The following is a 19,403-nucleotide window of genomic DNA, read 5'->3' on the forward strand; positions in this document are numbered from 1 at the left end:
AAATGCGTGAATGTCGATATCAAAATACATCTATCGTTCCTCTCATTTCACTCGAATGGCAGTGACAAAAGAAACGGTTGTCAAAGTTATTCGGGAGGCTGTCGTACATTCAGCCCTAATAAACGTAATCTGTAGTGTTCTGGAATAAGCGATTCGGTTACTAACGGCAGTCTCTGGGACGATCCAATCCAATAAACCAGACGATATCTTTTCTGATAAAGTTCTCGAATGACTTTAACGAACGAGAACAGACGACGAGATGTTAAGCAGGCGTCTAGATCTTGTTTCAAATATGTAACCGCGTTTTTTATTCTTTCGTCAAATAGCATTTTAATTTCGACGGATCTGGAGACTCGTTAGAATCGACTCGCTTATCTCGGGATCCAAATAAGGCTCCGTGAACGGTGGTTGAGATAAACGCCGGATGTTATCATGTTTTCTTCTTTTTGTCCAAATGAAATTTTTATTAAACACGGTTCTTCTGTAACATCGAGGACGAATTATAACATAAATAATCATCGTCGATCAGTATCACTTTTTCGCGCTCAACAATGAGTCTATTAGTAACACTGGAAGATAGTAGACTTGGCGACTCAAGGGTGGGGAACGGAGGGTGGCGGCAGCGGTGGTGATAGTGGTCTTTCTCTGCTCCCTCGGCTAGGTGCATCTACCTTTCTCTCGCTCTCTCATACATCTCCTCTCACACGCCTTTTTTTTTTTTCTTTTTCATTTTCGCTCCCTTTTTCGCTCGCTCGTTTTCATGTATTATCTCGCATAATATTCCGAATAATTTCCGTTCACTCAGCTACACAAGGTTTTGGTATACAACAATACCTTACCTAGATCTAGCCTAAATTGTATTTATCGTAGCGTGAAGCATCGTGGTGGTATGTACATACATCGCACGCGCGCGTACAACTATAATTAAATTCCGGGTTTTCCGTTTCTTCCTTTTTGCCTTTGACTCTCCGATACGGTTCCCGATATACCGTACACGTATTAAAATATACAACGGACAGAAATAGAGGGAAGAAGGGTAGTTGGCGGTAAAATGTGTCTAGCGTGCCTGCATTTTCTCGAGCGTAAAGTGAAGACGAGAATCGCTCCCTCATTGCGAAGCGGAAAACAAGATAAAAAAAAATTTAAAAAAAAAAAAAAAAGAAGAGGCAAACGAATCATCACCACCGCTCCCCAGCTCGTTCGTGCATGGTCTTCCGTCTTTCTTATTTCTTTTTAGCGACGCGAGTTTCCAGAAAATTGAAATTTCTCTTCCATGTTCGTTATCGCTTGTTCTTCGTTCTCGACGATGACAGTCGAGAAGGCTATTGTTTCCGATGATACTTCGTGGCATACACGTACAGATGTATTTCCAGAACGAGAGCGGCAGTTCAAGCAAACAATGACTCCTACAATTTCTTCCGTTTAACAAGATGTTCAATGGAGTTTAACAATCTCGACAATTTATTTCTTTTCTCTTTTTCTTTCTACTGGAAATACATCTGTATCATTGGGCTTGCTTGCACTTGTTTTTTAATAGAAAATATTGCGCAGTCGAAAATGGCAAGCGGGCGCTTTGGTGTCATATATTTTTAAAATTCGGTTAAAAAAAAAAAAAAAAAAAAAAAAAAGATTTGTATCCGAACGTAATTGTGGGAGAAGAGTTGACGACGGTCAATCGAAAAGCCGTGTGCGTACAAGGGGTATAATTGTCGGCTCCCAAAAGACAATCTACCCCAGGACTGCACATGTCCATCTGTTGACTACAGTTCCACGTGAAATGTGTACACGTGCGATCAGTTCATTTCGAAGAGCGCGAGGTAGCGCGAAGCTTATAATTTAACGCGAATTTCTACGCCAAACGCCCGCTCGCCTACTGAACGAACTTAATGGAATGTACAAATTATCCTCCGTTTACATGTCATTATCAGCGTACATAACTTCTCTCAGATGATCATTGATTTTGCCATACGATATTGTATATCTCTCACGCTCTCTTTCTCTCTAAATATGTGTACTGATGTATCTACTGGTACGTACGATATTTCGTCGGTTTTATACAAGCTTCACATATACCCGTTACTCCATTGACATACGACGTTTTTTTTTTTTTCTCCGTGATGGAAACAATGCGGAATTAAAATCGTGCAATTAAACGAGTGTCGGCCGCTGGCCTTTGCGGCTTTGACAACCCGGTTAGGTAGATCATTCTTTTTTAATTCCCCTGCCTTGTCCGCCGTGCAACGTATCGTTGTCCATGAATAACCGTGAAAATGTGAGATCCCGCCGTGTCCAGCAGCCTCTCCCAATTGACTTAATACTATCGTGTGTACCTGTTGATCAACTACTCGCATTCATACTTTTTTTTTCTTTTTTTTTTTTGGTTTTACTAAAATTTCATACACCACATCACTCTTCGTCTATTAGTTTCTAGTTGCACAATCTCCGTTCACGCGAGATCTTATTCGGTGCATTTTCACATTCTCTCGCTCGCTCGCTCTCTTTCTCTCTGCTAATTTTTGCCGTTTTATCACGAGCAATTTACACGTCGCTTACTCTTACATATTTCTATTCAGATGATATAATTTTGTTTCTTTAGTTCTCTTTTGTTCTTTTGTGTGATTCCTAATCGCGTACCTGCCTTTTCGCGATTTTGCATTTATAATATATTTATATATAATATATATGCATATATATATATATATATAAATAAAATTGTGCTAGATATTCTTTTATCAATAACATATTTTCCTTTATACACTCATAGAGCCGATTACTTTAACTGGTAATTCAATGTTGTACTAAGCTATAAATGATTACTATACAGTGAAAGAGAAATGTTCGACAATGGGATTAACACAGGAGATCTTTTTCTCTAAATATGTATATGTATTTCCCTGTCGATCTTTACTTTCCACGCTTTTTTCGCTCTTTTTTTTCCACTATACATTCATTGTTTTCATACACTGCAGCGTCAAAATGCGCCGTTACGCGTCCAGTGTCGCGAAAGAAAAGAAATTGGCCGCACTTGTCAATCGCAGCACCTTTGATATAATCATGCAATCTGTATGACAATAATGCATGGCGTGGTTAAATGTTCGTACGCTAAACAGATCAATCTTTCTTTCTTTTTTTTTTTTTTTAGTATAATATTACAGGGGGACGCGCAGAGATGAGCCGAGATGGTAATTAGATTAGGTATGCATGGAGTAACGTGATTAAGTAAAATATGTCGAAACAAATTTTGCAGCATAATAGTAGTCGGGGAGCGCTGTTGCTTGCAGGCGACATGTCTTGCATGGAGCCATGGCAGGTAGTAGGATGCCTCTACTGACCGTTTACTTGGTGTACAAGTAGATGGCGACGATCAGGCCGTAAAGACCCAATACTTCGGCGAAGATCAAAATTAAAATCATGCCGACGAAGAGACGAGGCTGCTGGGCGGTTCCTCTCACACCGGCGTCACCAACAATGCCGATGGCAAAGCCGGCTGCTAGACCGGAGAAGCCTACAGCTAAACCAGCACCTAAGTGGGTGAAACCACTATGCGAAAGAAAAATATCTTTGTTAATTACAAGAAGGTTTCTATTGCAAACTAGATGCGTTTAAAATTCTTTTGTCATTAATTAATGTAATTATAACCGTGTTTGCATCGTGTAAAAAGTACATACCTGTAAAGATCATATTTAGGGGCCCTCCCAAGACTGCCGGCAATAAGTACAGCCACTACAAGGCCGTAAATGGCAATAATACCTGCCATGACAACGGGAATGATGGATTTCATGATTAATTCTGGCCTCATCACAGACATCGCTGCGATGCCTGTGCCAGCTTTTGCTGTGCCATACGCTGCTCCAAGAGCTGTAAAACAAAATTAATAATTAGTTACAAATCATTAACCCCACAACATGAAATTAAAGAGAATTATATTCCGCTTTACGTATACGTACATATCTAAATCAGTGTCTGAGTTCTATATTCAGAGCTGGTGATAATCAATTACATAAAATTTTTAACAGTTTATTTTTACCTCTTGTTAAACAAAGAACGTTAAATATAATGATAATTCGACATTTTTAGGAGATTAAAATAAAGGAAAGCTATGATCTTCCTTTATCATAAAGTTAGAAAATAATTTTCTAATAAACATTTGCTATCTTCCAAAGTAAATATTCAAATGAGATTATCAGTACGAAACACGTGACGCGAAGAATCTTTCGACTCCGACGAGGAGATCGTAATAAAAGCTGCTGCGTTGTAGAGCAATTTTCTCCTTGGGGAAAAAAAATGAGAAAGAAAAAAAAAAAAAGGGAAAAAGAATTGCGAACCGTCGCGTACCTTTCAGACGCACGGTATAATTCGGCGGTTTCAGTCAGCCGTCGAGAGCGTGCCACGAGGATTATCGATCGAGCTCGTCGTGGGACGCAGTCCCAACGAAGAGACGAACAAAAATAATTCTTATCCCAGATCATTTTCTCGCTTTTCGCGAACGAGAAATGCTCGAAAATCCGAGTGCGAATCCAAGCGAGCGGAAATCGTCGCAGGTGTTCTCGTAGATCAAGTACACACCGGGTGTCACCCAGCCTGGGCTGGAAATCGCAGTCACATGATTCTCACGTTGGCAGTCACATGACAATCGAACAAGTCCCATCTCGTGAGTAGGGGGGCGTGGCTGGGAGAGGCGGTCATGTAATTCTTTTTTCTTTCTTTTTTTTTTTTTCCTTTTCCTGTTCGTCTCGTCTCGTACCTTTGGCCCTAATGCTCTGCTCTAATTACGTCGCGGTCACGAATCGCTTAATTAATCGTTTTACCGCGGACCTTATCGCGTGCGAACATATGCGCGTCTTATCGTATATAAATAAACACCTCGGGAGTCGCTGGTGGCCGGTCGATTTTGCCTGGCCTGCGGGAGGCGTAAATCAAACAAGTGGGCTCTTATTTTGGGATTGATTTCCCTTAGCGAAGGTTCTCCTTCGCGGAGAACGAAAAGAGAAAAGCTTGCGAGTTGCGGCTCGGTAAGGAGGCAAATGTCTGTGATAGTCGCGGATTGATTGCCAAATCGGTCCGCGATCATCAATTTGTATGCCTCGGAGCACGAAAATTCGTTCCTCGCATAAAATCAGTTGGGAAAGAAACGAGCGAAACCGATCAAGCTGAAGCTGGATACCAGGACGATCGACAGTTCTCGTTGATAGCTTTGATCAAGTATTCTTCGGAGAAACAAAACGGAGAGAATCGCGATCATCGGCGCCTCGTGATCTCGGGCTTTCGTCGGGGAAAAGGCCACGGGCGCACACGGGAAAAGGCATTCGTATTGATCTTCCCAACGGGTAAAAGCGACGCTCGCGGCGACGGCGGCGACGAAGGTGGCGGCGGCTCCCGGGGGGTGACCGTTTACCGCGAATTCGGGGAAAATCGTTAATTGTAAATCGATAGGCGCGTCGAGAGGCGCATTCGTTCCTCGCGGGTAACTTTCCTGCATGCACCAGGTGAGCCGAGCGAAGCGCGCGACGAGCAAAGACAATTTCTCAATAATTCACGTCGTAACGTTGAATTAAAAAAAAAGAAGAAAAAAAAAAGATGTTTTTTTCCGCAAAAGCACGAAGGGGCGAGGTGCAGAAGGTGCAGGCGAGGTGCAAGAGCCAGTCAGCAGCGGCGTGACGAAGAAACGCGTCTCGTGACACGCACGAGGCGCACGCCCGCCTCACGTACGTTCGTCCGTTCTCCGTCTGTCCGTCTGTCTTTCCCGTTCCGTCGCTTTCCCGAGGCTCGTGAAATTCCCGCGACCGCCGCTCGCCCGAGGTCAGCATTACGAAATAGCTGCGCCCGGATCCGGCGGCGGCTATTCCGCGCTAATTCGCGAATAAAACACTCCGCGGCGAGCTTCTTGGAAGGTCTTTCCTCGGGAACTGCCAAATCCGTGGGCTGCGCGAGCCGCACGAAAGAGCTCGAGGGCTAAAAGAGAAGAGAACGTAAAGAGAAAGCGAGAAAGAGGCGAAAATAGGCGACGTCGAGAACGAAATTATACGAAAGCAAATAGTTGAACGGGAGCCGATTCTCGAGATAAGATAACAGTTGAAGATCTGGTCGTCGGCGACTCCCGTTCGCGAACGGGCATCGTCGTCGTCGCTGGTCACGCGTTTCGGCGCGGCACATGACGTCGCCGCCACCCGCCGCCGACGCTGTTCGCTCGCGGAAAAAAAAACGGGTGCCTTCCGCACCGTTCTTCTTCTCGCGCGGGGAAGAGGATCGATAATCCGCGCGCGCCGCACCGTTCGAACACTCGCTTTTCCTCCGTCTTCATGCCGCATGAAGAAAATGGCGTGAGGGGACGACGACGTTCGGCGCCGCCGTGTCCACGGCGACGACGTCGAGGTACCCCGAACGTCGACGAGGAAAGCGCGATAGAAAAAGCAGGCCCGGTTGCCCTTCGCCGCCGAACATTGCGGACGAACGGCACGCGTCGTCCGCACGGGACGAACGGGCAAACGGGCGAGCTGGATCACGAGGTGGCAGGCAGAAACTTACCAGAAAATACGATGGCAGAGGCGGCGCCCATTACGCCGAAGAACGGCGAGTACACCGGGGCTTCTTCCGTACTCATCGTGGCTTAGGTATATCGGGTCACGGAGTTCGGCTCGACCGCGGGGGTATTTACAGGTTGCACCGGGGGGTGGTTGTACGGTCGCACGGGATCGTCGAGCGTCGTGCGATCTTCACGTCACTCACGTCGCTAAACTAGTGGCCCACTGTCAAATATGGCCTACCGAAGCACAGTGGCACGGGTCATGTGACGAGCGCGACGAGCGACGAGCGAGCGGTGGAAGTGGCGAGAGCCACCGCGGGGTGTCGCGTCCGCTCGGCGATAATTGGGTAGGCGGAGGCCCCGTCGACAAATCGCATCGTGCGTTTCAATCATGGTCCGTTGACGTTGGACCCGACGATTGGCCCGAGTGCAACGCGCATCGGCAGCGCGTCACTCGAACCAACTCTGACATCACCGGCACGCGAGCGCGTGACATGCGTCTTCCGCTCGACCAGCCGTCTTGCTGCTTCGTTGTCTCGTGTGGAGTTTTTATAAACGACTCCGTTTTAACGAGGCACGTTGCGCGATACGTCTTTCGCTACCACCCGACGATGTTCGCTCGACGTGCCGCGAATCTGTCGTTTCCGATAAACCTGCTGACTGGCACATTGACTCGAGGTGGTTCAACCGCCCGTGTCAGCCGAATCGTTAAAGATCAGGGTGGACGCCCCATACGATGATTCAGATAAAGAACTGGAAAGAAATTAATTATGCCAACGCGTTAAATCGTCTTTGTATTTATGAGAGAAAATATTTTATTGTAATACTTTTATTATAGTATTTCATATAATGATAATACTATCGCTGCGTTATTCGACTCTCGTCGAAAATTGTGCCGCGGCCTTGACTTCAATTACTCCGTTTACCGAAAAAAAAAACTCAAACTTTTTCGACGTGAGTCCCACTTTCCTTATTTTTATGTTTGAAACCTGAAATTAAATAGAAGTTTTTTGAATTTTTGTAATTGCAATTCTCGGAATAGAATTACGCCTTTTAAGGCATTTTTCTGATACTTTGATTAATAAATTCTTCAGATTTCGCGTATCTGCAATTTGAACCTTTGGACTTAAAGAAATCGATATCTTTGAAGACTGTTCTCAGAATCAGTAGTATAATTGTACAGTCCTATTTTACACTGTATTTAATATACTAAGATCGAGATGAAAAGTAAAATAAATGCTCTTACTTATATAGATTTCCTTCTATCAGATAGTTCTAAAACTTTTTTTCAATTGCGAATCACATGTCGCTTAATGTAGCTCGAGATACATGTTTGTAACGTCTTTACTATTATCCATCGTCGTTCGCTACATAAAACTTTTTGATGTATACATGGAGAGGTGTGGACGGTATTTCTCTACAGACGTAACATGACTAGTCGTCCTAGACGCGTAAATATGAAACTCTATATAGGATCACTGGAAGAACCTTTGGCTTCGCTCGTAACTTTCCTTATTAATATTTCACAACTATAGTCTTTCAGCTTGAACAACGACATGCTCTTCCCGATATGAATCAGTCGCCGACCAACAGCTTCTGACACAAGTATATATTAAAACAGTGCCGAACTCGATCTGAAAATTCCGCTCACTTCTTGGATTTAAGATTAATTTCTGTATAAGTGTCGGTAAAACTTGCAGCTCGAAAGTCATCTCGTCGCCGCAATGCCGACATTTGCCGATGCAACCACTTAGGGGATATAATAGCAATGGTGTAGAATTATCCCTTGAATAGCTGAAAGAATTAAAAAAGAAACACATGTAATATATAAAATATAAGAAACAATTTTTTTTTTTAAATTATAGATTACATATATCGCTAAAGATTTTACCGTAACAATTGTCCAGGATTTCTCTGTATTCTGCAAAGAAAATTATGGAACATTTCGTCACCGTGTTTAGGAACACTTTTTTCATATTTTTCTATGTCGGTTTCAATAGTTTTAGGATTTCCGGAATCCGGCATAAATTTGGTTGATGCGTCTGGATTGCTGTGCTGATATTCGACCAGCAAATCTCGAACGTGTTGGGATACGTCTGTGCTGCAATCCTCCTCGTCGACCGAAAGGAATATTTCGACGAATGAGTACTTAGTTTCTGCGTTCATAATTTGCAGCGGTAACGGTGTTACTTCGTGTAGTAAACTAACTAAATCGCATTGCGGCCGTGTTGGGGTGTCAATACACACGACTTCGCTTTCGTCTCCGTCAATTTCTGCTGAAGCTTGAGGAGAGTCTAAACGACCTACAGCACCGCCGCTAACTGGAGAATCTACACTGGCTGGACTGAAATATTTAAAACAAAACGAGATATATACATACTTTTTTTTTTACTATACTTTACAGACAAGTTGGCGCATGATATACACAAACCTGTTTGCGTTTGGATCATCCACACGCAACATTGACAATTCCTCTCGTATACCTTGGTCTATCTCATTATGCAGAGAAAAGTGGAATTGTAGCGGATCATTTTCTAACATGTTATTCCCATTTTGTTCCGATGCGTTATCATTTACATTATCCCCCCAGTCATCCGCATCTGACAACCAAGCTGTTGTGGATGGAACATTGACGCTCCCAGAATCCAGCACACTCGTTGCCTCGTCCTCTAAATGCTGTATTCTCAGGCACGTCCAGCTCTCATTTTGATTCCAGCAGTTCGAATTGATGCATGCGAATATGTATAACGTTCGATGATACTTTGAATTATCTAGTGGAGCATACAGTTGAAGCGCCAAGAGCTGATACAAGCCGCAGAGTCTGCATTGTGGCGACGATAGAGTATTCTTTCCATGACAGTTCTTGAAAAAAAAAAAAATGTATTAATTATTGAATGTATTAGATAAAGAATATATTACGTGCACAATTAAATATATGCTAAATTTGTTTCGACTCTAATTGATATTTTAAACGTACACGTGAAATAATATTGTTTATAATGACAGAATATTTTATATATAATTCGAGCCGATACTTTGCTGAACGTTTGGCTAGCGATTGCAAGCCGACCTAATAAAAAATGAGAAAACACGATGGAGGAAACAGTGATTTTCGCGAGGGTGTCTACTCACCGGATACCCGCCGATCTTGTTTGTCGCAAAGTTTAGCAACGATCGGTGCTTGTCGGTCACGTACTCGTCCTCGTATCCGAGATATACCTTCGTGCGATTATCGCAAGCCATTTAAGCCATTCGATCGGAGCTCTACATTGGAAGACCACGGATACGGAGCGAGGAACACCTGTACTGTATTCTCGTTTTACGTACGATCAGGACAGCTGACACGCATCAGTAACGCTCGACGCGTGCGCCTTTCTCAGTTTGCGCGTCTCCTTTATCGATTTTTTTGGACCTACCAGCGGTGGTCATCAGACACTGCTAAAATATTCTTGTTTCTTCGTGAGCTTTCCAACTGAAGAAAACCGCCTTCTGTCATTGAGCTCCCGACTTCTCCGAGCAAGCAGCATTGCCACGTGCACGTGCATTCGTAATAAAAATATCTGCGTCCCACTTTGCATCTCCTCTAGCTAACATAAGACAAATATATGTTTGGATGATGAAGAAAGAAAGAGAAGAGAGGAACACAGTGTAAAAAGAGCAATTCAAATAAAATTTTAGAGATCCTATAACTAGTTTTTTTACGTATGTGTATTAAACATTAAGGATAAAAAATGATCGTCAAGTTAGTATAACGCAAGTCTTTATTTTACACATTATTGTAAAAAAATAAAAGTCTACCAATACGTTTGCTTATCGTTAAATATCATTTTTACTATTTTTTGACTAATCAGTCTCATAGTATGAGTAGGTACCACAGATGTATATAAAACGCAAAGTATATTGTCACCATGTTTCACAGCATGACATTTGTGATATTCAGAACACAAATACGTTTCCTTCGCCCCGATAAATTTCCAAGTATCAGCAGCTGTGTTCTCGTCATTGCTTTCTTCGTGCTCGGTCGTAAGATCGAAAGTTTCGACTGCTTGATGATAAAATGTTCGTAAAATATCTAATATATGCGATCCTGTCGCACGATTTTTCGCGCACTGCGAGTTTCTACCGAGCACGAATTTTTCTATCTTGTAATTTGCCAACAGAAACCTGAAATATTCCCAACACGTTGTATTAATACAATGAAACAATTGTGCTGATAAAAACTTTCTTATTTCAATTACCCAAGGGTTTCATTGTCTAAGGAAATCGACGTAGGTAAATTTCGCGGATAACCCTGTTCCACAGTACATAATGTGTCCATGTTACTTTTCCAGCATTGAACTGCAAACTTCTCAATTTCTGTTAACTCTGGATTTGGCCCACACAACGCCAGAACTTCTACATGATTAATTAGAGTTACAGACACTAATCGAAAAGCTACCTAAACAGACAATTGTAAATTATGCCTAAATGTGAAAAATAAACTCATACAACTCTGATTGTATACTGAAAAGAAGATATGGCGTTTGCTGCGGCGACGGCAGCTAGCGAACGCGATTTTAGCGTCGTGTGCGTCGAGTTTCACATGTGCCGCATGTATTATATACCGCGCCGGCCGGATTGCCGAAGACTGATTTTTCCCCCGTTCTCTCATTCTTTGCTTCTGCCGCCTTGGGTTACGTACGCTAGCCGCTGTCGCCGCAGAAAACGCCATATCTGTTCTTCGGTGTACTTATTTTTATTTTCAGATTATCTTATTTTTTATTAAAAAATTTTTTATATAATTTAATAAAAAAAAAAAAAAATTTTAATAATATACATTTCTGTAGAAGCATACTTACATTGGGACTTTTATATGGTAAAAATACTGGAATGTCCCGTGTAGTGCAAATACTCTCTGTAACAATGGCTATTGTTAATAATTTTCGTTCTACAGGATCTAGTGACCACCAGGCTTCAGTGGCAGCTGCTACACAACCATGCACCAAAATACACCCATACATTGAGTCCAGGCATTCCATAAATCCTTCTAAACAAGTCTTGAATACATATTTATTAAGTATTATGTATAACTTTGTATCACATTTAAACAAAAAAATTTTAATACCTGAAGCAAATGATTTTCTGAAGATATAATGCATTCAGTCATATTAATCATATCAGTTTTTGTAGAAATTTTATCCCCTATGTTTAAACAGTCCATTAGTCTATCAATGATAGGAGTAGATAGACGTAAGTCCTTCTTGAGCCTCTCTATATTCTTAGTGTTTTTTATTTCATCAACACCAGTAAAAAGAACCATTGCGCCAAAAGTAGCATCTAAAAATTTGTTTAGCACATTTTTTGTTACTCCACTTGCAATTGCTATCAATATGATACACTGCTCAAATTCTTTCCATAGCACTGTCACATCTGGCAGATCTGTGCAGAGAAGAGAAATATCGTGCGATTTCAAGAACATGTGAACTCCATTGAGGGATGCAATTTTTGAGAACGTCATCTGCAAACAATTTTTAATTCTTAAGTTGCCTGATTTTTGTGCAAATATCTTTGTAAATATGTTTAAAAATATTCATATTTATTTCGATCTTTACCGTGTCGCTATCTCCTTTTTGGCGTGAAAACAAAGGAATTCCTCCCGAAGAGGTCAAGCACATAATATGTGCTGACATTCTTGCTCAAATTCCAATATTGCATTTAATACACTTGTATTATATTATTAATATTATTAATATCCTTGAACGTTTCAAAATTACACAAAGGCAAGTGGTTTAAGCGCGTCGAACGAATATAATTCTAATAATATCGATAATTTGTAAACTTTTTTTTTTAATGCACAATTTAAAAAATTAAAATAACAATCGGGTAAACAACAAAGGGGTAAAGAGCTACAAAATGATCACGATGCACAAAAATATGTAGTGAAGAACGTCGCGTGATAAAATAGCAATCAATTTTGGAGTTGGCGGATTGGTCAGAGCCGACGCGTGCAACGCAAGAGGCGGGTGAACAAGCGAATGAGTGATCCAATCCAAAATGGTCAGCAATGTTCGCGCCGGTTCCCGCTCTAGCGGACCTCGTCCGCGGTGAGCGAGCGGTATTCGGCATTCGGCGTCCAGCGGACTCCAGCGTAGTAACGTTGTGTTTCACGACGTCATGGATACGGTTTGGTATTGTTCGTTGATCGGATTGTTTGCCGACGTAGACGCGACAATGAGATGCAACTGATCGCGTCGCGGTGTCACAGGCATCGCGTTGAGTGTCGTCATCTATTTTATATGCCGTAAAGTTAACCATTGCCTGTCAGTCTTTTACCGGTTTCGATGCAGCTAGAAAGAGCAGGTACAGAACTGATTTCTTGCACGAGAAAATAAATTTTATTAATTAATTTTTTCCTTTTTCCATTGACGTTTAATGTACTGTTTTAGATTATTAATACTGTAATATATTCAGGAATTTCAAAATGGCGATGGCCTGCTAATGATCACTAATGAGAATACAATACTGTGTCAGAGAGACAGATGTAAGAGAGTAAGAAGAAAAAAGAAACGCGTGAACTTTTAATTTTGCTTAACACCAAAAATAATTATCTCTAATTTAAAACGCAACTGTCTTGGAGAAACTTGTAATTTATTATCCTTTGGAGAAAAGATTGTTTATATAAGAGATAAACAAGAGATATCAAGATTTCTTATCATGTGAGATTGGGGGTTGAATTTTACCTCATGTCACTTGATATTTAAAATGAATCTGGTGGTTGGATGTGTCAAAACAATAAAAAAGTGACAGAATTGAGTTCTGAGTGACATGTAAATCTTGACATTAATAAATATTGAGTACAGTAACAAGTTTACAAAGGTGCATCATGTTAGAAGACAAGATGGAACTTAACATTGAATTTGTTGATATGTTGGAGAACAGACGAAAAGATTGCGATTTATTTTGGGCAACGCGTCCTATGAATCCATTACTACCTCATATGTTGCCACCAGAATCAATCTACAACAGGGAAAAAATTATACAAGCTGTTTTACATGATCAACAAGTCAGATCTGCCATTGACATGATAGTAAAGACAACAGGTGTTAGGATTAAAGATGTCGAAAATAACGCCAATATCATGATAAATGAAATGGCTAGTAAAGCAGATCTGGCGACAGTTCGTTGGCTAGGTACACTTTTAATAAATTTTTTATTATTTTTTTTTTTTTTTTATATTAATAAATTTTTTTTTTTATTTTAATATTTATTTATATTAGTAAATTTGTTCGTTATTAAATGTCTTACATTTGTGCGCTTGATTTCAGGTATTTTTATTACAAAAGCCATGAAAAGGATGTTTTCAAAAATATATATAAACGAGTCCACCCTTGTTAACTTAAAGAAGGAAACACAGATATCTCAAGTACAGTACATTTATGTGCCATCGCACAGAAGTTACATGGACTTCATTCTCCTGTCGTACATCCTTTTTTCTTACGATATGGCGCTACCAAACATCGCGGCTGGCATGGATTTTTATAATATGAAAATTGTGGGAGAATTGCTGCGAAAAACCGGAGCGTTTTATATTCGACGTAGTTTTTCTAATGATATATTGTACAAGCAAATTTTCCGATCGTATGTTAACACTATTGTCAACCACAGCGATAGGGCTATCGAGTTTTTTGTCGAGGGTACGCGGAGTCGCAGCCAGAAAAGCACAATGCCAAAATATGGTAGGCGTGAAACAAGTTTTTTAATCGTTTTGAGTTATGAGTAAGTACCAAGTCTCACATCATTTTTCCACAGGTCTTTTGTCCATCATTGTAGAAAGTTTACTTCAAGGTGATGTACCTGATATACATTTTATACCTATGAGTATTAATTATGAACGACCACCAGAAGAATTATTGTTCGTTTACGAAATGCTGGGAGTACCGAAGCCAAAAGAAAGTACGAGCGGATTGTTTCGATCGCTCTCGATTCTACAGAAACCTTTCTCTCATGGACGTATTTTCTTTAACATCGGGGAACCTATACATGCTAGTAGATTCATAGATAGATCGTATCGCCAAACAAAAGTTCTACAGCCTTCTTTCAAGGTTCCATCACTCGTTGTAGAGAATATAGCATATCTTATAATAGAATCACACAAGAAAAATACAGTACTTATGCCGATCAATATTATCGCCTTACTTCTCAACGAGAGAATTCAGACGAAGCCGAAGGAGCCATATACGCTTGATTCATTAATAACAGATTATCGATGGTTAAAAAATTTCGTTATTGGATCATTGAATGCCTTAATGTGCGAAACTGAAACGTAAGTATTGATATCTAATTTTGACAACATGTATCTTGGAATTTAAATATAAGTAAATTTTAATAAAATATTAATTATTCTAAATTTTATTTATATATAAATACACATAAATTACTACTATTTCAATCTTTTTCAGAATATATTATATGATTTATTTGTTACAGTTCTGATAACGATAAAATTAAGCAAGAAATATTAGAATCCTTAAAACCGCACGATGAATTTCTAATGTTTGATTCATCAAACGTATTAAAAATCAAACAAAGGCATAAAGGAACGAAACAAATAAATTATTCAAACATCAAAGGATATCCTTTATCTGAACGAACTTTACAAATAGCAGTACCGGCCATTAATATTGCAATTTATATAAATCCGACTTTGACTTTTTTGGTGCAAGCTGCTCTCATTACTGCAACAATAGAAAACAATGGCACTCAAATCGGTAATGCAAATACAAATAGCAATATATATTTTTATTTATTTAACGATTCATAATGAGATACAAAAAATAATTGGGGAATGCGATAATAATTTTATCAGTCTTATGTTTCATTTGCAGATACAGCCTTGGAACGATATGAATTATTGAGAAGATTGTTTAGCATAGAATTTGTGATGCGTCCGATTGAAGATAAAGCTTTAATTAAAGCAGAATGGGAAAAATCATTAAATATATTGCTATCACAGAATTGTTTGCATACAGCGAATGACTTAATTTTTATAGGAAATAACACCAAATTGTTTTCCATTTTGCATAATGTTATATTACCTTTTGTAGATGTTGTGTACGTAATGTGTATTTTGTTATCTGAGGTAAGAAATTTATCTAAAAAAAACTATATTTAAATGAGATCTAGAGATTAAAATAATCTAGCTGATACGTTTTCTTTCCTTTGTAGTGGACTGAAAGAACGTCGTCAGTTGAACTCACAGATCGGACAATTCTCGTTGAAATGCAGAAAGAAGTAGAAAGATTGTTGTTCGAGACTAAGGATTGGTGCCAACATCCCTACTGCTTATCTCTCGATCTGTATAATACGACATGGTCTAGTTTATTATCGGAAGATATCATCGCATATCAGAAACATCTCAATACGTATCAAACGGATAAAGCAAAATTGGCGCGTCTTATCAGTATATTACGAGAGTTACCATTACGACGTCCCACGGAAAGCTACGTCGATGCGTTACCTTTAGTTATTTCAGCATCATCGATGGATGTACAAGCTAAGTTGTAACAATGGTTTATGAATTTAATACATCGAGACTAACAATATTTAAAATGGCGCTAATTATCAATTGATTTTAACTGCGAGATATAGTCGTTGATATATCGTTGGTGCATTTCATTTTAATTGAGACTATAGGATATGCTATTATCAGTAGACAAAATCAGGAAAGGGGTAATCTTATGTGAAAAAAATGGAGATAAAAAATATTCAAACTATATTTTTTTACATGAGGCTTTGTTTTCATAGCAGCAAAAAATAAATTGCTAATATATGTAGTTATAAGTTCTCAAGTTCTTTAATTCTTTTAAATTCGAAGTTTATTTTATTGGAGATAAAGCTTCATATGAAAAAATCTTTGTGTCCTATATTTTTTATCTACTTTTCATAGAATTACCTATTTTCCAGCTGTTTCCATCACCAGTATCGGGCTGTTTAATGATATAGTTTAAAGATCAGGAATGAAATTATTAATGTTGTCAAGTATCCTAGCGGTGTCGTCATCGAGATCGATAGATCTTTTTCTTTTGCCGAGAAATACTGTATTGGCGGTTGTAGTAGTCGTGGGCATGTTCATATTTCGGAGAAGAAGCTACAATAATTTTATTATCAGTAATATATATACCAAAAAAGAGTGCAATTTTATATAGCTAGTATTTATCACTGTCTCAAGAGATATTCCTTACCATGACTAATCGAACAAGGTAAACTGCAAATGTGAGAAACGATATGGCCATCAGTGTGCCTTCGATCGAAGGGAATCCTACGGAATGATCGTGCTCCTCGTGTTCGTCGTGCCCGTAATATTCGACACCTCTTACTTTGCGGCTCGGTGCCATAGCAGTGGTAAGGCGAGATTCTGTTTACGAATAAGATTACGAATATTATATGAGAACTGCGATAATGTATAAGATAAGAAGCGAACAGGACAAAATTTTACCTATTTCTGACATCAACGTTTTCTCAAACGTTTTAAGAAAGTGAAGTTTTCCCTCGTACGTCGGTGACTGCGATTGTAAAGTACGATGAACACTTTTAAGTATGTCTATGGGTAAGTACTGGAATATACCGTCGTTCTGCTTCGACGTATCATTTTCATATCTATCTTGCGTCGTTTTCTCTTTAGTATTTGGTGATGGTTGTGTTGTGAGTATATTAATCGTTGTACCTTTTGTTGGTGATATTATATCGTCTTTGTTATTTAATTTATCCTAAAATATTAACATATCTACAGTTTGAATAAAATTGTTTTATTTGTACGTTTTTTTTAATTATATTTCTACTGTTTATCCATTATCCATCTGTTACCTCAGTTTCAGTATCGGTGATCATTGTGATGTGAGTTGTATCGATGTCCATGAAACTGTCTGCGATTTGATCGGGAAATAAGTTTGTCGGTGCTGTCGACACCGAGAAGGAATTTATCTTTTTAATCTCCGTTTTTTTATTATTCATCACATGCGTGGCTTTAGTTGGATCACGATAAGTTTGGCTGTTGTTGAGTTGTCCAGTGGGAAAGCTAATGGTATCGGCGTCACCTCGTCTGAACTTATAAAACTGATCATGTTGCACAGAAGGTATCCTTGAAGAGTAACAGAAGAACATTGTTAATCTAGAGTAATTCAGAGAATGTGATGTAATTAACTTGCCTGTAGATCTTGGTGTCGTCTGAAAACTGCGGCATATCCACCCATTCTGCCACATTAACGTTTAGGAAAAATGTAATGGTATACAGAGCGCAAAACGCGTTGTGCACAAACATAGTTAAGCGTGATGTTATTTATTGCCGTACGCTATTCCACAAATGATTAGTAAGGTGCGTCTCATTCTCGGCGAGCGGGGTCTCTGATCGAGTAATACACACGAACTTTTCTAGTCCCTTCTGTATATACATCTGCAATTCGGAAACTGTCCTGTGGCTAGACATGCCGCAGGGGACACGCGCTAGAGGACACCATTATTTCCAGCAGAGATGTTCTGTTAGGATTAAAGAGAACGAAACGGCTGATGATGCTCACGCGTTGGGAACGGTTGTTACAGAAAAGGCCGCTTCCTTATGTCTCTTTCTTTTCTGTCATTTATCTCGCGTGACGCTAATTCAATTTGTCACGACTTGTCTTTCGGTCGCGACGATGATGGCGACGCGATACGATTTTCCAGGAAGAGATTTCAGAGAAGACGCATTTAGCGGGATATAAAGAAACGGAGCGTGTTACGTTTTAAATGAGATAAGGCAAATTTCGAGTTTATTGGTACCATTTTCAGATAGAAGGCTTAGAACGACATTGTACAAATTAAATATCAAAACTCACGTGGCACTGAAAAGCCATGGTAGTCTCTTCCACTCAATCTAACACATTGCGAAGAGACACGCATATATGAATCAGGTTGTCGCTTTGTTACTGCTACGGCAAAAATTAATATATAAATTCGGACTTTCACCTGATTTTGTGGTAATGTGATGTTTCTCTCCCTTTTTTTTTTTTTTTTTTTAGTATCATGTGATGTAACGTATTAATTAGTATATCCTCATACATCGCTGTGTCGATTTAGACATTTTTTTAATATGCAAAAATAATCCTAAAATATGGAGTAAACTGTAAGTAAAATTTGCGTGCAGTTACGTAAGAGTCAATAAAACTCCTTTTAAGTATCAACATTACTTATATCCTGCCTTCCAACCGCGAACGCGTAAAAGCATAAGATTAGCGCGATAATAAGTACAAGACATTACAATAATAGCATTTGTTCCTACGTTAGAGTATCTTTCTCCTTTTTATGCAAGAAGAACATTTAAATGCCTGGCATTAAATGCGTCGAGTATTGTAAATGCGTTCTTAATGAGCGCGAACCTGGTCGCGCTCGCACGACTTAAATATTACATTTGTTTAGCGTAATTGAACTCTTAAGTATATAGATGCATAATATGCGTAAGACATTGATCTACGATATTCTCTACAGATGAGATACGATAAACTTTTAAAAGTTATTATAAAATATAACAATTACAACGCTTGTTGGATGCGCGCGCGCTCTTATATCTCTTATATTACAAGTATATCGATTATGTTTATCGTCATTTTACATTATGGTGTTTTCATCAGATATATTTACTTTAATTGTTTTTATGGAATGTAAAAATCGCACTATTATGTCGTACGGTATAAAATGAAATAATTTTCTACCTTACTATTTATAAAGGTTGTTCAATTATAGGCCGTATTTTTAAGGGTATAATGCCAATTTACGTTCCATTGCGTATCCAACTATTCGGAGTCGAATATATTCTCTCTATAATAATTATTAAATATAGAAATATTTCCTTTCGGAAAAATTGCATCTTATC

At 39.3% G+C, this 19,403-nt stretch overlaps 5 protein-coding genes across 8 annotated transcripts; 1 reads left to right on the forward strand and 4 right to left on the reverse strand.

Moving 5' to 3' along the window:
- Positions 1-435: 435 nt before the first annotated feature.
- On the reverse strand, positions 436-6,777 carry LOC139106356 (vacuolar H+ ATP synthase 16 kDa proteolipid subunit). Its single transcript, XM_070663070.1, has 3 exons — positions 6,526-6,777; positions 3,669-3,858; positions 436-3,540 (listed from the first exon to the last, which is right to left on the reverse strand). The coding sequence occupies exons 1-3, from the start codon at positions 6,599-6,601 to the stop codon at positions 3,336-3,338; spliced, it is 471 nt and encodes a 156-aa protein (XP_070519171.1). The 5' UTR covers positions 6,602-6,777; the 3' UTR covers positions 436-3,335.
- Positions 6,778-7,324: 547 nt separating this feature from the next.
- Trus (programmed cell death 2 like trus) lies at positions 7,325-10,018 on the reverse strand. 2 transcript variants are annotated; one of them, XR_011546336.1, is made up of 5 exons: positions 9,656-10,018; positions 8,955-9,385; positions 8,415-8,867; positions 7,770-8,317; positions 7,325-7,512 (listed from the first exon to the last, which is right to left on the reverse strand). XR_011546336.1 is itself a non-coding variant. In XM_070663057.1 (4 exons), the coding sequence occupies exons 1-4, from the start codon at positions 9,764-9,766 to the stop codon at positions 8,053-8,055; spliced, it is 1,260 nt and encodes a 419-aa protein (XP_070519158.1). In that variant the 5' UTR covers positions 9,767-10,018; the 3' UTR covers positions 7,673-8,052. The 2 variants fall into 2 exon arrangements, 1 of the variants encoding a protein (XP_070519158.1); XM_070663057.1 differs by lacking the exon at positions 7,325-7,512 and having other exon boundaries at positions 7,673-8,317.
- Positions 10,019-10,266: 248 nt separating this feature from the next.
- On the reverse strand, positions 10,267-12,512 carry Fy (fuzzy planar cell polarity protein-like protein). Its single transcript, XM_070663058.1, has 5 exons — positions 12,115-12,512; positions 11,628-12,020; positions 11,362-11,559; positions 10,762-10,961; positions 10,267-10,687 (listed from the first exon to the last, which is right to left on the reverse strand). Exons 1-5 carry the CDS (start codon positions 12,190-12,192, stop codon positions 10,318-10,320), a joined length of 1,239 nt encoding a protein of 412 aa, XP_070519159.1. The 5' UTR covers positions 12,193-12,512; the 3' UTR covers positions 10,267-10,317.
- A 123-nt stretch (positions 12,513-12,635) lies between these two features.
- Dhap-at (dihydroxyacetone phosphate acyltransferase) lies at positions 12,636-17,316 on the forward strand. 2 transcript variants are annotated; one of them, XM_070663055.1, is made up of 7 exons: positions 12,636-12,862; positions 12,949-13,692; positions 13,828-14,238; positions 14,312-14,825; positions 14,990-15,270; positions 15,388-15,641; positions 15,728-17,316. In XM_070663055.1, the coding sequence occupies exons 2-7, from the start codon at positions 13,386-13,388 to the stop codon at positions 16,064-16,066; spliced, it is 2,106 nt and encodes a 701-aa protein (XP_070519156.1). In that variant the 5' UTR covers positions 12,636-12,862; positions 12,949-13,385; the 3' UTR covers positions 16,067-17,316. The 2 variants fall into 2 exon arrangements, with proteins under 2 accessions (XP_070519156.1, XP_070519157.1); XM_070663056.1 differs by having other exon boundaries at positions 12,974-13,692.
- Positions 14,894-17,846, reverse strand: LOC139106353 (uncharacterized). Of its 2 annotated transcripts, XM_070663060.1 has the most exons (6): positions 17,707-17,846; positions 17,366-17,639; positions 16,998-17,268; positions 16,744-16,916; positions 16,455-16,649; positions 14,894-15,856 (listed from the first exon to the last, which is right to left on the reverse strand). In XM_070663060.1, exons 1-5 carry the CDS (start codon positions 17,817-17,819, stop codon positions 16,506-16,508), a joined length of 975 nt encoding a protein of 324 aa, XP_070519161.1. In that variant the 5' UTR covers positions 17,820-17,846; the 3' UTR covers positions 14,894-15,856; positions 16,455-16,505. The 2 variants fall into 2 exon arrangements, with proteins under 2 accessions (XP_070519161.1, XP_070519160.1); XM_070663059.1 differs by having other exon boundaries at positions 17,366-17,761.
- Between the last annotated feature and the right edge of the window lie 1,557 nt (positions 17,847-19,403).

The sequence above is a fragment of the Cardiocondyla obscurior genome, linkage group LG11, assembly GCF_019399895.1.
Source record: "Cardiocondyla obscurior isolate alpha-2009 linkage group LG11, Cobs3.1, whole genome shotgun sequence".
NCBI lineage: Eukaryota > Metazoa > Arthropoda > Insecta > Hymenoptera > Formicidae > Cardiocondyla > Cardiocondyla obscurior.

Bases quoted from the DNA above. Each gene is read 5' to 3' on its own strand.
- LOC139106356 (XM_070663070.1), bottom strand. From the start codon at position 6,601: ATGAGTACGGAAGAAGCCCCGGTGTACTCGCCGTTCTTCGGCGTAATG. The intron at 3,859-6,525 runs GTAAGTTTCTGC...TTTGTTTTACAG, and splicing joins CTCTGCCATCGTATTTTCTG to CTCTTGGAGCAGCGTATGGC. The intron at 3,541-3,668 runs GTATGTACTTTT...TCTTTCGCATAG, and splicing joins CCTAAATATGATCTTTACAG to TGGTTTCACCCACTTAGGTG.
- Trus (XM_070663057.1), bottom strand. From the start codon at position 9,766: ATGGCTTGCGATAATCGCACGAAGGTATATCTCGGATACGAGGACGAG. The intron at 9,386-9,655 runs GTGAGTAGACAC...TTTTTTTTCAAG, and splicing joins ACAAGATCGGCGGGTATCCG to AACTGTCATGGAAAGAATAC. The intron at 8,318-8,414 runs GTAAAATCTTTA...TAATTCTTTCAG, and splicing joins AATCCTGGACAATTGTTACG to CTATTCAAGGGATAATTCTA.
- Fy (XM_070663058.1), bottom strand. From the start codon at position 12,192: ATGTCAGCACATATTATGTGCTTGACCTCTTCGGGAGGAATTCCTTTG. The intron at 11,560-11,627 runs GTATTAAAATTT...TATGTATTCAAG, and splicing joins CAGAAAATCATTTGCTTCAG to ACTTGTTTAGAAGGATTTAT. The intron at 10,688-10,761 runs GTAATTGAAATA...GGAATATTTCAG, and splicing joins TTAGACAATGAAACCCTTGG to GTTTCTGTTGGCAAATTACA.
- Dhap-at (XM_070663055.1), top strand. From the start codon at position 13,386: ATGTTAGAAGACAAGATGGAACTTAACATTGAATTTGTTGATATGTTG. The intron at 15,271-15,387 runs GTAATGCAAATA...TTTCATTTGCAG, and splicing joins AAACAATGGCACTCAAATCG to ATACAGCCTTGGAACGATAT. The intron at 15,642-15,727 runs GTAAGAAATTTA...TTTCCTTTGTAG, and splicing joins TGTGTATTTTGTTATCTGAG to TGGACTGAAAGAACGTCGTC.
- LOC139106353 (XM_070663059.1), bottom strand. From the start codon at position 17,761: ATGTGGCAGAATGGGTGGATATGCCGCAGTTTTCAGACGACACCAAGA. The intron at 17,269-17,365 runs GTAACAGATGGA...TTAATATTTTAG, and splicing joins TCACCGATACTGAAACTGAG to GATAAATTAAATAACAAAGA. The intron at 16,917-16,997 runs GTAAAATTTTGT...ATTCGTAAACAG, and splicing joins AACGTTGATGTCAGAAATAG to AATCTCGCCTTACCACTGCT.